Here is a 13,340-nt window from a genome sequence, read left to right as displayed (position 1 = left end):
AAAAACTTCAGTTTGAAATGAGTGAAAGTGCTTCCGCGAATATCAAGACCTTTGGATTTTCCCTAAAAGCATTGTAATTGGATGAACACTCTGCAGCAAAATACACTTATAAGGGTATGCATGAGATGGCCCAAATGGTTAAGGCTAAATTGTTTTGCAGCTCCTTCCAATTCCACAAAATATACCACCTTTAAGAAGAAGAAAAAAAGAAAAAACAAACTCAGTATAATGCAGTGACTGTAAATTGAGAAGCAGTTTTTTTAATGTATTTTTAGGCAATAAAAATAGACTGACCTTCCAAAGCTGCAAGGCTGACCTTTACACTGGGGTGCAGTTAATGACTTCGGTCGTGAGAGGCCTGGAGCAACAGTCCCAGGTGTTCTGCAGTACACAGCAGTGGTAAGGTTTGACTGTCAGCAGTTCGGATGACAGTGTGCTGCAAAACAAGGCAGTGGGGGGGTGGGTTTGTTCTGATGTTTGGATTTTTTTAAAAACCATGCCACCTCTTGGGCAAAGACAGATCCACGGAGTTCGTAGTCTTGTCCACACACTATATATAGCACTTAAACTCTGGCTGACATCATGTTTTTGCAGCAGCGCAGCCTATCAGGACGGAGCCGGCCGCCCGGCGCCGGGTGCCGGCCCTGAGGCAGCGGGGCGGGAACGCCGAGGGAACTCGGCGGAGCGGCGTTCCAGTCACGGCGAGGAGCGGCTGGGCCCTGAGGCATCAGCCGGGATACTCCAGGCAAAGCCACCCAGCTTTAAAGCCACTCAGACCTCAGCGGAGCGCCCGGCAAACCGCACAGAGCTCCGGACTCAGGTGCCCGAGCCCCGCAGGGCCACCTCTCGTGCCTGTGCGCTGCAGCCGAGTGTAAAGGCGCCGGCGGGGCTGTGGCTGTACAGGCTGTGACAGGAGACAGGTACCACCACGCCGCGCTGTCCGACAGCCCTGCCGGGCTGCAGGGCCCCGGCTACCGGAGAGATCAGCCCGCTCGCTGCCGCAACAGCGCGGGCCACGAGGGGAGCCCCTGAGGTACCCCGGAGGTATCTCTGGGAGAGCCCTGGGGTACTCCTGAGGTATCCCCCGGGATACCCCTGAGGAATCCTCTCCCTTCAGGGCGAGCTTCGCGGGGCTGCCAGCAGAGGGGCGGGAGCGGGAGCTAAGGGGCGGGGTCGGGTCGGCGGGGCGGGGCGGGGCCGGGAGCGGAAGATCGGGGCCGGGCAGGGCGGGGCCGGGCGGGACCGGCGGGGCGGGGCCAAGGCCGGAGGGGCTCCAGGCCCCCCGGGTGGGGTCTAGAGCGGAGGGGCGGGACCTGACGGGGCAGAAACAGAGCGGAGGGGCGGGATAGTCCCGGCCCGGCCGCCCCGCAGCGCCGCCGGGGTGGGTCCTGGGCTCTCGCGGGAGCTGCGCCGGCGCCGCCCGTCTCCGAGCGCGGCCGCCGCGGAACCAATAAACTTTGTTTAAAAAAAGAAAAGGCAAGAAAAGGGCAGGAAAGGAGCGGTGCGGCTGCGGCCGAGTGCGTCGCTGACCGCCGAACCGCCCCGGGCGGCCGCTGCGGGCAGTTCCAGCCCCGGCTCCGCTCGGCCTCGGCAGCCGTCGCCCTCCGCGGGGAGCGGCGCCTCCGCCGCTCTGCGGGCCCGCTCGTGAGTATGGTGGGACGGCTGCGGTGGGCAGCGCTCCCCGCGGAGGGCGGCGGGGCGGCCGTGAGGGGCCTGGCGGGGCACTCCGGCAGCGCCGGGGCGAAGAGTGACAGGTGTCAGGCTCCCCCTCCCCGGGGGCACTCCTGTAGCTCTGGCCGCGGGCCGGGCCGCGCTGTGGGACGGGAGCTGGTCCGAGGTGCTGCCGGCGGCGGTCCCCGGCCGGGGCAGAGCTGGGCGCTGCCTGACAGCTCGTCCCGTACCCGCCTCCCCTCCGCCCTGCCCTGCACTGCCGTGTCTCCGCGCTCCCCCGGGACCGGGGAACATGTAAGCGCCGGCGGCGTGAGGCGCTCCTGAGCGGCCGCGTCCTGCCGAGGGTCTCCGCTGACCCGCGGGGTCTTGTCTGTGTTCCTTCACGGCAGGGTTCGCCTCTCCCTCCCCGCACTGAGCGTCCCGGCGCGGCGGGAGCGCCGGACGGGCGGCCGCAGCCATGCCGGGCGGTAAGGAGACGCGGCTGCTGCACCTCGGCGAGATGGAGAAGCTGGACAAGACCCTCTTCAGGCTAGAGCAGGGTAGGGCGGAGTGCTGGGGCCGGGTGAGAAGGAAGTGTCCGGGAGCTCGTCAGCTTTGGGTGGCAGTGGAAAGAGAGCTCAGCCTGAAATGGTGGGGTTTGGGGGGTGTGTGGGGGGCTGTGGTTTGGGTTTGGGTTTGGTTGTGGGTTGGGTTGGTTTATTTTGGTTTGGTTTGTTTCCACTGCAGAGCTCTATGGGCTCCGCACGCAGTTTAATCTGACTCGGTAAAACTCTTGAGAACTGAAGAGCAGATTGGCCAAGAGCCGTCAGTCTTCATGGGCCTGAAGCGCAAAGCATTTTTTAGACAGGACTTGTCCTTCTCCTTTTATAGCCTGTACTTCTGTGACCTGGAAAAGTCCTCATAAGTCAAGGTCTCCAGTGTTTATCATCTTATGCAGCACCCCATGTTTTAATCTTATAATTTTGAAATCTGTCACTAATACTAGCATTTTGCAAAGTCTGCAAATTTGAGTAGTGTTTCAGAATATAAGCTCTTTAGCAACTCCTAAATCTTGTTATCAGATTTGTTGTATTATCAGAGGTATGTATCCTGCTGCATACTTCTAAGAACTTGATGTTATTTCTCCCTGAGAGTGTTTTTAAGTCTGTTTGTACCACAAACTCCAAAAACAAAAACTATCCCCTAATTGGTTCACTTACATGCTGATCGGCAAATTTCGACTATAAAACTAAAGCCCTTGTCTTTAAAAAACATTTTTAACTGTGCAACAATTTTTATTAAGAGTTTCTGTGGTGTTGCTAATCTAGGAACTTACAGGAGCAAAATTTTGGTTCTTGAGAATAAAAATTCTCTTCAACTATATTGATTCCATTATCTTCTATCCAGCGTAATGTAGGGAAGTGTCAGTAGTGAAGAAGTGTAGAGTTGATCCTAACTTCTGTTTTTAACTTATGCATCCAGTTGTGTAAATTTTCTTGAAAGGAGTTAAGCAAAAGTGCATGGCTGTCAAACATTCAAAGGGCTTCTGCTGGTAGCAGTCCCTGAGAGGGCATAGCTAATTTTGAGCACAGCGTTCCTGATGTCAGTATAACTCTTAGAGGAAATAAGATATCAATGGCATATATCCCTGTGCTCTAATTTTAGTAATCCCTGTAACAAAATGTCAGGCCAGTACTGAAGAGAGTGTATTTAACCTTCCAAATGTGGTTTTGTACATGTATATATCGCATTCAAATGAGCTTCATTTCACCTGGGAGCCATACAGGTCTGAAAACAACTGCTTTGCTGTGTTGGTTATGGTACAGTGGTGATTTTTTATAAGAGAAATACAGAGTTGGATAACGCTTATATTTAAGTGTATTGAGACATTGAATTCTGGTATTAGAGTCCCCATGATTTTACTTAGTAAGCAAGTGGGTTTTTTCAACTTAAGGTATAGGAACTTGGTGTCTAGAATGTTTTACACTTTATCTGTATACTAATTATATTCTCTTTTTTTTTTTGCAAATACTCAGGTTTCTTTTACTCCCAATTTTGTAGAATGCTAGGGCTGTTAGGTGGTTTTTCTACACTTAACAACGTGACTGGCGTGTGCTGTGTAAGAACTTAGACCTGTTTCATTCACTTTGAAGAAACCTGTAATCAGTCACTTGTGATGGTCACCCTCATACCTGCAAGTGGAAACCTTTTCTAAAACCTCCTGACTGAAAAGATTTTTTTTTATGTGTAGCTCAGTAGAGTACATATGCTTTTAGGTTCTAATTTTTAAGCATTTTTTCTCATTTTCACATGTATCTTAAACTTAACCTTAAGCCTCTTTCTATGTGTGTGACCTGCAGCAGATATACAAGACTCCCTTTGGGTTGCTGAGATCTCGGAAAGTTTAACAATTTGTATGTTGTAGATCACACACAAATATATGTAATTTTTCAGTTAAAAGCATAAGGAGTTTAATTGTTTAGTGAACTCTCAGATGATCATGGTGTTTTGCTGTATTTTTGAGTTTTGAGGGAAAAGAGATAACAAAGAGAAACCAATTGGAAAGAAGATGAATAGTGCCATGTAAGTAAAGGAAAAGGGATATATGTAAGGTATGCAAAGAACAATGTTAGGAAGGAAGGGAGAGATGATGCAGTTTTGAGTGCCACAATATAAGAAAGATTTAAACCTATTAGAAAATGTCCAAAGGTGAGCAGTGAAGATGGTGAGAGGTCTTGAGGAAAATCCCTCTGAGGAGTGGCTGAGGTCACTTGGTCTGTTCAGCCTGGAGGAGAGGAGACTGAGGGGAGACCTCATTGCAGTCTGCAATTTCCCTGTGAGAGGCCGACACCAGTCTCTTCTCTGTGGTGACTAGTGACAGGACCCAAGGGAACAGCATGGAGCTGTGCCGGGGGAGGTTTAGGTTGGATATCAGGAGCAGGCTCTTCACCCAGAGGGTGGCTGGGCACTGGAACAGGCTCCCCAGGGCAGTGGTCACAGCACCAGCTTGACAGAGTTCAAGAAGCATTTGGACAATGCCCTCAGGCACAGGGTGTGACTCTTGGGGAGTTCTGTGCAGGGCCAGGAGCTGAACTTGAGTGGTCCTTGTGAGTGCCTTCCAGCTCAGGATATTCCATGATTCTATGGTGTAGAAAAACAGAAATATATAATTCTGCTGAAATTCTTGGCAGATACCATCGTGTTATTAACATAGTAGCAAGGTAGGAATTGTGGTAAGGGACTAGAAATACCTAGTCCTCCTGATCAATTGATTTTACCTTTTCTTTTTTTTCTTTCTAACTTGAGGTTTTGAGCTACAATTCCGATTGGGCCCAACTCTTCAGGGCAAGCCTGTTACTGTGTACACAAACTATCCTGCTTCTGGAGAAGTATTTGATCGCCACAAGTTTAGGACACTGTCGTGGCACAATCCTACAGGAAAAGAAGATGACTCTGACAAATACTGCAAGTTGGATCTCCAAATTTCTGGTTCATACCAGTACTATTTTAGTCTTGGGTAAGTGAAATTTGTTTACCTGCAGCCAAATGCAGTTTGCTCTCTTGGTCTACATCTTAACCTGAAAAAAACCCCCTTTTTCTATGCATTTTTCAAATTGCAACCATGGGACCAATTTGAATCTACCCGTGAAAGATAGTGACTGGTGGTTGTATAGTACTTTCTGATGTGGGGGTATTCTGGAGAACATACAGAACCAAGTTGATGGACTTTCTGTGAATGTTGGAGAAGCAATCTATTTTTACAAGTTTTCAAATTCTTCAGCATTCTGAGTATTTCAATAATTATTTTATACTTTATTCATTGACTTTGAGGGTTGTTTTCTACCTAGCACAGAGATACTTTTCTTCGTCTTTTCTTTTGGTGGGACAACTGCAGAAGAGAATGCCACTATCTGTGGTAATTGTAGTCTGGTGTTTTGCATTTCTGGAATATGGGTGGTTAAATTCTTCCAGGCTTAGGACATTCAGCTCAGGTAGTTTCCTGAGGATGGGGCTCAAAATGTAGATCTACATGTAATAGATGGGCAGTCATGCTTTGTGTTTCCATATGCCAAAAGGAGGAACCAGTATTCCGTCTTAGAAAATAGCAAAGGTATCTCACTTTTCCAGAATTTTAAGCTCTGTATCCCATTTGCATTCTTTAAGTCCAGTAGAGAGATGATGCCTAAGGGATGAACATTTCAGTGTTTACTGTTTCCTTCATGTGTCATGCAGTCCTGTTTCCCCTCTCCCTCCAGCCACGGTACTGGGCTACTGTGTTTCTGGAAACCTGTGCTATTTGAATTCTCTCTCTGAAACCAACCAAATGGTACAATGGGTGTTAATTATACCAATGAAAATTATTTTTCCCTAGAAATGAAAAAAGTGGTGGAGGTTACATAGTTGTGGATCCCATTTTGCATGTTGGAGCTGATAATCATGTCCTGCCTTTGGATTGTGTTACGCTCCAGACTTACCTCGCCAAGTGTCTGGGACCGTTTCACGAATGGGAAGATAGGCTTAAAGTGGCAAAAGAAACAGGTAATGCTAATACGTATATTCAATGATAGAAGTTTTTGTTTTATGATCAACACCCAAAGTTATGTGGAAGAGCTTCAGTGTAAACAATTAATAGATTCTTTGTTGATTATATGTTTTCTACTACATTGAATTTTGTTAACTGATTAAGTCAGTGAATTGATTAAAGTATTGGCAGCGGTGCAAAAATTCAGGGTTTTCCCAATATGGGAAACCACTTATTTTATTATTTTCATTTCAGATAGACTTGGAAGTTTGTAGAACTGACAAGGTGATTTTCAAAGGATTGTATTACATAGAATTTCAAGGTGGAAATTCAAATTAATTTACATTGGTTATTCCAAACACTAGCTCTAAGTACATAGGTGCAGCTTACTATGCTTCTTTCAATTGCCTTTGACTGATTTTTTTTCTCATTAAATAAATGGGTTTTTATTACATAGGTTACAACATGATTCATTTTACACCACTACAGAAGCTTGGACTATCTAGATCATGTTATTCATTGGCTGACCAGTTAGAAGTAAATCCTGAATTTTCAGACCATAATAAAAAGTGCACTTGGAGTGATATTGGAGCACTTGTGGAGAAAATGAAAAATGAATGGAATATGCTTTGCATCACAGATGTAGTCTACAATCATACTGGTATGATTTTTGTGTGTTAATAACTGGATTGGTCCTATAAATGCATTTCATTATTTCCCTGAACTTCTCCCCTTGAACCCATTTTTAGTACCTGTTTTAAACAATGTAGTTGTTTCTGTTTTGAGTCTCTCAAATCCAGGGCAAGTCCTTGCAATTATAACTGGTACGTCTCTGTAACAGGAATAAAAGGACTAATTATTGCTACTGAAAGAGTGAGGAGAGCCCTTCTTAGAACTAATAAGCTGCGTATCTGTATTTATATAGTATGCCTGTCTTCGTGATCTGTGGTGTGCAGTTCCCATATTTTTGAACAGAGTCTGTGTATTATGAATTGTTTGATGAGCATAAACTGGGTACTTTCTTGTTAAACAGGGTAATATGCTTGTAGCTGCTTAAAAGTAACTGCTCTAATTTAGGTCTAACATGCAGACTAGGAAGAGTTGGGACAAGAAGGTAGGATTAAGTAACGGGGCAAATGTTACAGCTCAGTCTGTAGGGAAAGAAAGAAGAGAGCTTTGTGTTTGGGGCAGGCTTCTTTTAAGCATAGAGATGTTAATACATCAAAGGTGCTACATTTCTTAATTGCTTGAGGGACAGTGGATTTTCTTCTCTGTGATCTGATGAAATTTAAATTGTAGTACGTAATACTTTGTAATTTTGTTGATTATTTGGATAGTAAGTTTTCTTTGTTTATAATGCAGTTGTTACTGCATACTTTAATCCTAAAGTTTATAATTACCATTCTCATAGCAGAGACTACAACAAGGGCTTATGTAGATTTATGTCTTTTGAGGCTCAAAAATGCTTGAACATAAATAATTTGTGAATTTCAAGCTTTATTGGCTTTAGTTCTTTGGTGTTTTCTGCTGCCAAACATTCTTGTCCGATCAGTCTGCAACGCAGTGCTTTCCCTGTCTTTTTTTTGAGAGGTTACTAATTATAGTTGTTGACTCTGTGTCTGAGGGAACCAGGCTTTTAAACCTCCTCCCAGTTCTGGATAAAAAATTTCCTACACTTCAACTAGAAGTCCAGTTTCTCTTAGAGATGCTTGAGCTCCTCTCATTTTTTAACAGTGTATATTTTCATGCTACTGAGGAGAATGTTTTTTGATGGACAGAAAGATATAACTATAATAATTACGCAGCAGAATATATTTGAGAAGAAAAATGTCATGTTATTTGTCTATATTTGTAGAAGGACTTTTTCGGGTTACAGAGTTAAAGTAATCTTCATTGGGATGGATGACTCAACATTTGTACTATGGTAAAAAGATACTTGAAGTGTCTTCTAAGAGGATAGAAATATTCAGATGGTTGTGGTTCTTAGATCATTAAGCAGGATATCCTTGATGGCTTTGTTGCCTGTCGTGACCATTTAACTTACTGTGGTTCTATCTGTTGGTGGTTTGTGCTTTCTAGGGGAGACCATTGTGTAAAAATGACTTTGCTTCCCCTGTGTCCCTGTGGGAGCCAGGCAGCATCCCTTGCAGGATCAGGCGTTAGGCTGAGGTGTTTGGTGTTCACTCTGGAGTGAAGCCCACACTGTGGGCACAGCAGGGAGCAGTGGGAGTCAGCTCTGGATGTCTCTCTGAGGCTCTAATGAAAGGCTGCATCTGTGGCCCAGCTTGAAAAGTGAAGTCATGCAGTGATGTGAAAAGTCCCTGAGCCTTTGGCCTCTTCGCAGGAGTATCACAGATAAACTTGCAAACCCTCTCTGGTAACTGGGTGTATTCAAATAAGAAATATATCCACGTTTACTTTTCACCAGGAGATAGAAAAAAGACAGAGTTATTTTCTTCTGAGTTTTCTATGGCTGTAATAAATTGTATAAGGTAGTAAAAATAAAGTGAAGCAAATTATGTGTTCCTTTTCTTTCACAAGAGGCTAGTATTGTACAGTTGCAATATAGCACTTGAGTAAATTTTATCAAACACCACCTTTTCCCTGCTTTATTAAGGATCAAAGAAAAGAAATCTTGGGCCATGGGCATCACAGCTAAATATCAGATTTCTGTTTAATTTATGTAAAAATGAGTTAGTCACTTAAGAAAATCATTTCAGATTTTTCTAAAAATGTAATAAATTTTAGAAAGTTTTCTGTAATTCCTCATCTTGGTATTTCCATATTCCTATACTTACTTTATTCTATTTGGATACTCTTTACCATACTTATTTTCTTCTTAGCTGTAGCTAATGTAATCACCTGTGATGTTTTGGATAATTTTTCTTCTGCAGAGTTAGATTTCTCTTGGTGTTACGTTGTGAATCTCTGGACTTTAGCTTCTGATCAGGAAACATCCTTCTGTTCCGTAGCAGAATTAATGGAAGGCCTGTTGACCTTGTTTTTTTTTTTAAATGCTAACCCTTTAGGTTTAAATTATGTGTTGTCTTTTTAGAATTAACTGTATTTACTTACGAAATTCCTTTATAGTAAATTATAGTTCTTGGGAGAAGAACAGAACAAGCTGATTTTGCTTTCTGGAGAAGAAATTTTTTTCAGAAGCAGTAAATGATAAAGAGGAAAAGAGCAGGAGGGAATAATCTGTTTGGTCTGGAATGGCCTTTAACATCTCCTTACCTTCTCTGGGTTAATTTTTAATGTTCAGCTTATCTTCTGGTGCTTGTTGATGCTGCAGGGAAAGCTTGGCAAGTAGACACAGAGTGTAGTGTTTGGCTTGAATGAGTGTTCCATTTGCATTCCCCAGACAGTGCACTCATCTTGCTGGGTAAGACTCAGTGACGTTGCTTCCTGCAACTCAGCTTCTTTCTATGGAGACAAGTGTCACAGCTAATCCCTTCTTAAGTGTCCATTTAACTTTATTTTGTATTAATTATTTTTCGGGTGTGTGCACTCTTCCTCTCTGGCTGTGTGTGGCATCTTGACAAGATGAAGAATATTTAAAAAAAAAAAACAACTTTATAATATAAGTTTGGGATGCATGTTTGGCTTTCAATGCTCAAAGAATATCTATCTTACATTCAGTAATTGATGTATTTCTTGGAACAAAAATTTGATTTTTTTTTTTGTGTTTTAGGATTGGGTATTTTTGGTGTTTTAGAATTATGATACTATTGCATATTTTTATGTAACTAACAAAGTTTTCCTGCAGTCTCTGCGGCTGTATTTTTTGATCAAAAAAGTCAATCAATAAGAACATTTCCACACAAGATATGATTTTCTGTTGACATGGACAACTTCAGTTGAGATGTGAATGAACTGTATAGTACCTCAGCTTCTTGGTGTTAAGATGTTTACAAAGTACAATGAAGCGTTCTGCTGGTGTATTCACATTCTGTTTTTTCTCCCTCCCTTTCTTCACCAAGCTACTAACAGTGAGTGGCTCAGGATGCATCCAGAATGTGGCTATAACCTTGTAAATTCTCCTCACCTGAAGCCAGCCTGGATCCTGGACAGAGCTCTGTGGCATTTGACTGGTATGGTGGCTGATGGAAAATGTATTGCCAAAGGGGTCCCTCCCTTGATTGAAAATGATCAGCACTTGAATGTAAGTGAATGAGAACTAAGTATAATCTAATGAACTGCAGAAGTAGCTGAATAAACCTTTAATATTTCTAGGGTTGTGGAAATGCACAAAAAATGGATACCTTGCAGATATATTTAGTGAAATAAGCCCTTACTCCCCCTTTTTTTTAAACTTTTCTTAATGGTATTAACAAACAACTTTAGTAACTAATGCAATTTTTATTTTTACAGTGTTTACGTAAAATAATTTGCGAAGATATATATCCAAAAATTAAACTATGGGAATTTTTCCAAGTGGATGTTAACAAAGCTGTGCAGCAATTTAAAACCCTTCTAAGTCAAGGTAAAGGAAGATTTTGTTGCCGAAGTGTGTGAGTTATATACTTACAGTTCAAGAGGCATAGGAGGATTTAACAGTTAGAGAGAAAACAGGAAAATGCTGGTTTTTTACCATGTGAGACAGCCACTGTGCTGATTTAAGCATACAAGACTGCTTTGAGGGCTAGGAAAATCTTTAAAGACTTTGTGGCCCTTCAATGCTTTCATCCACCCACATCTTGGTTATGCTACAATTATAAAAGTTGTACGTCTGTTAAATATAATTCCTGATTTTACTTGGAGTACTCATTTCTGTTTGGTTCTCAGGCAAAATGGGCACTAAATCTGATCCAAATCAACATCTCCAAATACTTCAGGACCCTGATTATAGACGGCTTGGCTGTACTGTAGATATGAACATAGCACTAGCAACATTCATACCACACAGGTACCGTGTTACTGATTACAAGTTAAAATCCAAGTGAAGCTAAATTTATAAAGCCAAAAAAAGACATTATTTTGAGACATGAGGAAAAACTAACTTTTGATTCCTTTTAGTAATTTATTCTGCACGTTTTTAAAATATTTTTTCTAATTGTTCTCTGCTTTTAATGTCCTCCTGATAAGCAATGGACCGGCTGCAATAGAAGAATGTTGTAACTGGTTTCGCAAGAGGATTGAGGAACTAAATGCTGAGCAATACAGACAAACTAGTCACCATCAAGAACAGGTGTTGAAATTACTGTTTTAATGCTGAACTGTTTAAAATTGCAAATACTGCATTTATCTGCAACAATTCAGTATTTCAATAATGCCTAATTAATTTCCTTCCAGGCTGTCAATTGCCTTGTGGGGACTGTGGTTTATGAACGAATCACTTGCAATGGTCCTAAGCTGGGACCTATCACTAGAAAACATCCCTTGGTTACCAGGTATATACATGTTTTCTTGTTTGTTTGGAAACTATTAGAATCTATCCAGGGAAAGCAAGTCCACGGTTCAGTAAAATGAACTCAAAAATTGTATTTATAATTGTAAAATTGTATTTATATGTAGAAATATGTTTTCTTTCACATGGACAAATGCCACTTAGCAAATTGGCAGGGTTTTTTTAAGCAACAGCAGTAACTATTTCATAAATAAATGTGATCAGAAAGCATGAAACAGTACTCAAAGCACATCAAAACCTTACATAGTGCAAATTGCTGTTGTAGGTGGAAGAGGAGTGGAACTAGGAAAGTTTACACCTTTCATGTTTTATGTTCTTGATGCCGCTCATATCTAAAGAGCTATGGCTTTAATCTTATATTACCAGCTGACACCAAGATAGTGGCAGCATCTGTTCTTGCTCCTTCAAAGCTTCCTTCAAAATAGAAAACTCTCCATTTATGCAAGATGCTCTCTTTTTTATCTGTATTATGTGCAAGCAGATACAGTAACCTAAGCTGCAATTCATTGTCTTTGAAATTAAAGTATGTGTTTTGTGCTTGTCTCTTTGTTTTCTCTTTTAATTGCCTCTCTATTCCGTAGGTATTTTACATATCCATTCAAAGAGCTGACTGTGGAAGAAGAAGAAACTATGATACATCAGCCAGATAAAGCTTGTTATTTCATGGCTCATAATGGCTGGGTTATGGGAGATGATCCTCTTAGAAACTTTGCAGAGCCAGGTTTGTAAAAGAAATTTGAATTCTTATAAACCATTTGATATTCTAGCCAAAGCAAAAAGGATTTTATTTAATCTGTCTTTTTTCCAGATGTATTCCTATGAAGCTGCAGAATAGCAGATACTAAGCTTATTGCACTTTATTTTCCCATTCAGCATACAGATGAACTGTAAGAACTGGAATTTGAGGTACAGTTTTACAAGATTTGAGAGGGAAATTACCAGCTTTCTGCCACTGAAATGGGGATGTCCTGCCTCCCCACTTTTGTCATTGTCTTTGTTGCTTACTTTGTACTTTGTTCCAACACCACTGCTTGTTGGCATTTCCATGAGACAATGACAGTGTGGCAGCAAAACTACTGCAATGAAAAGGTGAATAGTATTTTACTGCATTAGTGAGCAAAAACTGGATCCTTGAAAAGTCCACTGAGTGGCAGTCAGGCAGTCAAGAGATGACCCAGTTAATCCGAATTAAGTATGCAGATTACTTGTGAAGGTAAAATAGGGCATGAAATCACCATGCACTAAAATACTGTGTTCTGTCTCCTTTGGGGACAGTGTTGAAATCAAATAAAAGCAAAAAAAGCTTGTGTTCAGAGTAGCCATTCACCTGGTAAATTAAATTAAACAAAGGCCAATTTAATTGTTACTAAAAACAGTCTGAAAGTTTGAGTCTGCTAATCTGATGATACTTCAGAGTGATCTGCAGTTAGAAAACATTTGATTTCTGCAAAGTAATCTACAATTCTTTCACTAAATTTTATTTACTTTTTATTCTTCTTCTCAAGGATTGATGTGTGTGTCAGGAGTGTTTTTGTTCAGTTGCTTTCTGACCTTTCTTCTAGACAGATTTCTGTGGGTTTTTTTGCTCTCAATCACTGGCTTTAGTTAGCATCCTTAATTTCCATTACTGAGGTTTTTCTCATAACCCTGCTACAGGTTTGAGTGCTTTATGTTTGTGTTATGCCTTTGTTTTATGCCACACATTATTTCAGCTGAGAACAAAATGTGAAAATGTGGTACAGAAAGGCACGATAAAGG

General features: G+C 42.0%; 1 protein-coding gene across 4 annotated transcripts in view; it reads left to right on the top strand.

The window, feature by feature from the left end:
* The first annotated feature begins 607 nt into the window (after nt 1–607).
* The window catches only part of AGL (amylo-alpha-1, 6-glucosidase, 4-alpha-glucanotransferase), a 35,747-nt gene continuing 23,014 nt past the window's right edge, over nt 608–13,340 (top strand). For 2 of the 4 annotated variants that reach the window (XM_066192376.1, XM_066192380.1), the window contains exons 1-11: nt 1,338–1,644; nt 2,061–2,210; nt 4,957–5,167; nt 6,023–6,189; nt 6,630–6,833; nt 10,156–10,337; nt 10,547–10,658; nt 10,961–11,081; nt 11,261–11,363; nt 11,468–11,565; nt 12,164–12,303. In XM_066192376.1, coding sequence (XP_066048473.1) covers nt 2,129–2,210; nt 4,957–5,167; nt 6,023–6,189; nt 6,630–6,833; nt 10,156–10,337; nt 10,547–10,658; nt 10,961–11,081; nt 11,261–11,363; nt 11,468–11,565; nt 12,164–12,303 — 1,420 coding nt within the window. In that variant the 5' untranslated portion in view covers nt 1,338–1,644; nt 2,061–2,128. Of the gene's footprint in view, nt 821–864; nt 921–1,337; nt 1,645–2,060; nt 2,211–4,956; nt 5,168–6,022; nt 6,190–6,629; nt 6,834–10,155; nt 10,338–10,546; nt 10,659–10,960; nt 11,082–11,260; nt 11,364–11,467; nt 11,566–12,163; nt 12,304–13,340 lie in introns of those variants that run through there. The other 2 variants (XM_066192378.1, XM_066192379.1) reach the window with 2 other exon arrangements.

The sequence above is a fragment of the Chamaea fasciata genome, unplaced genomic scaffold (assembly GCF_029207755.1).
Source record: "Chamaea fasciata isolate MVZ Bird 193981 ecotype frontalis unplaced genomic scaffold, bChaFas1.0.hap1 SCAF_10, whole genome shotgun sequence".
In the NCBI taxonomy this organism is placed as follows: Eukaryota; Metazoa; Chordata; class Aves; order Passeriformes; family Sylviidae; genus Chamaea; species Chamaea fasciata.
The sequence above is the reverse complement of the archived record's forward strand: the minus strand, read 5'-3'. Positions and strand labels throughout refer to the sequence as shown.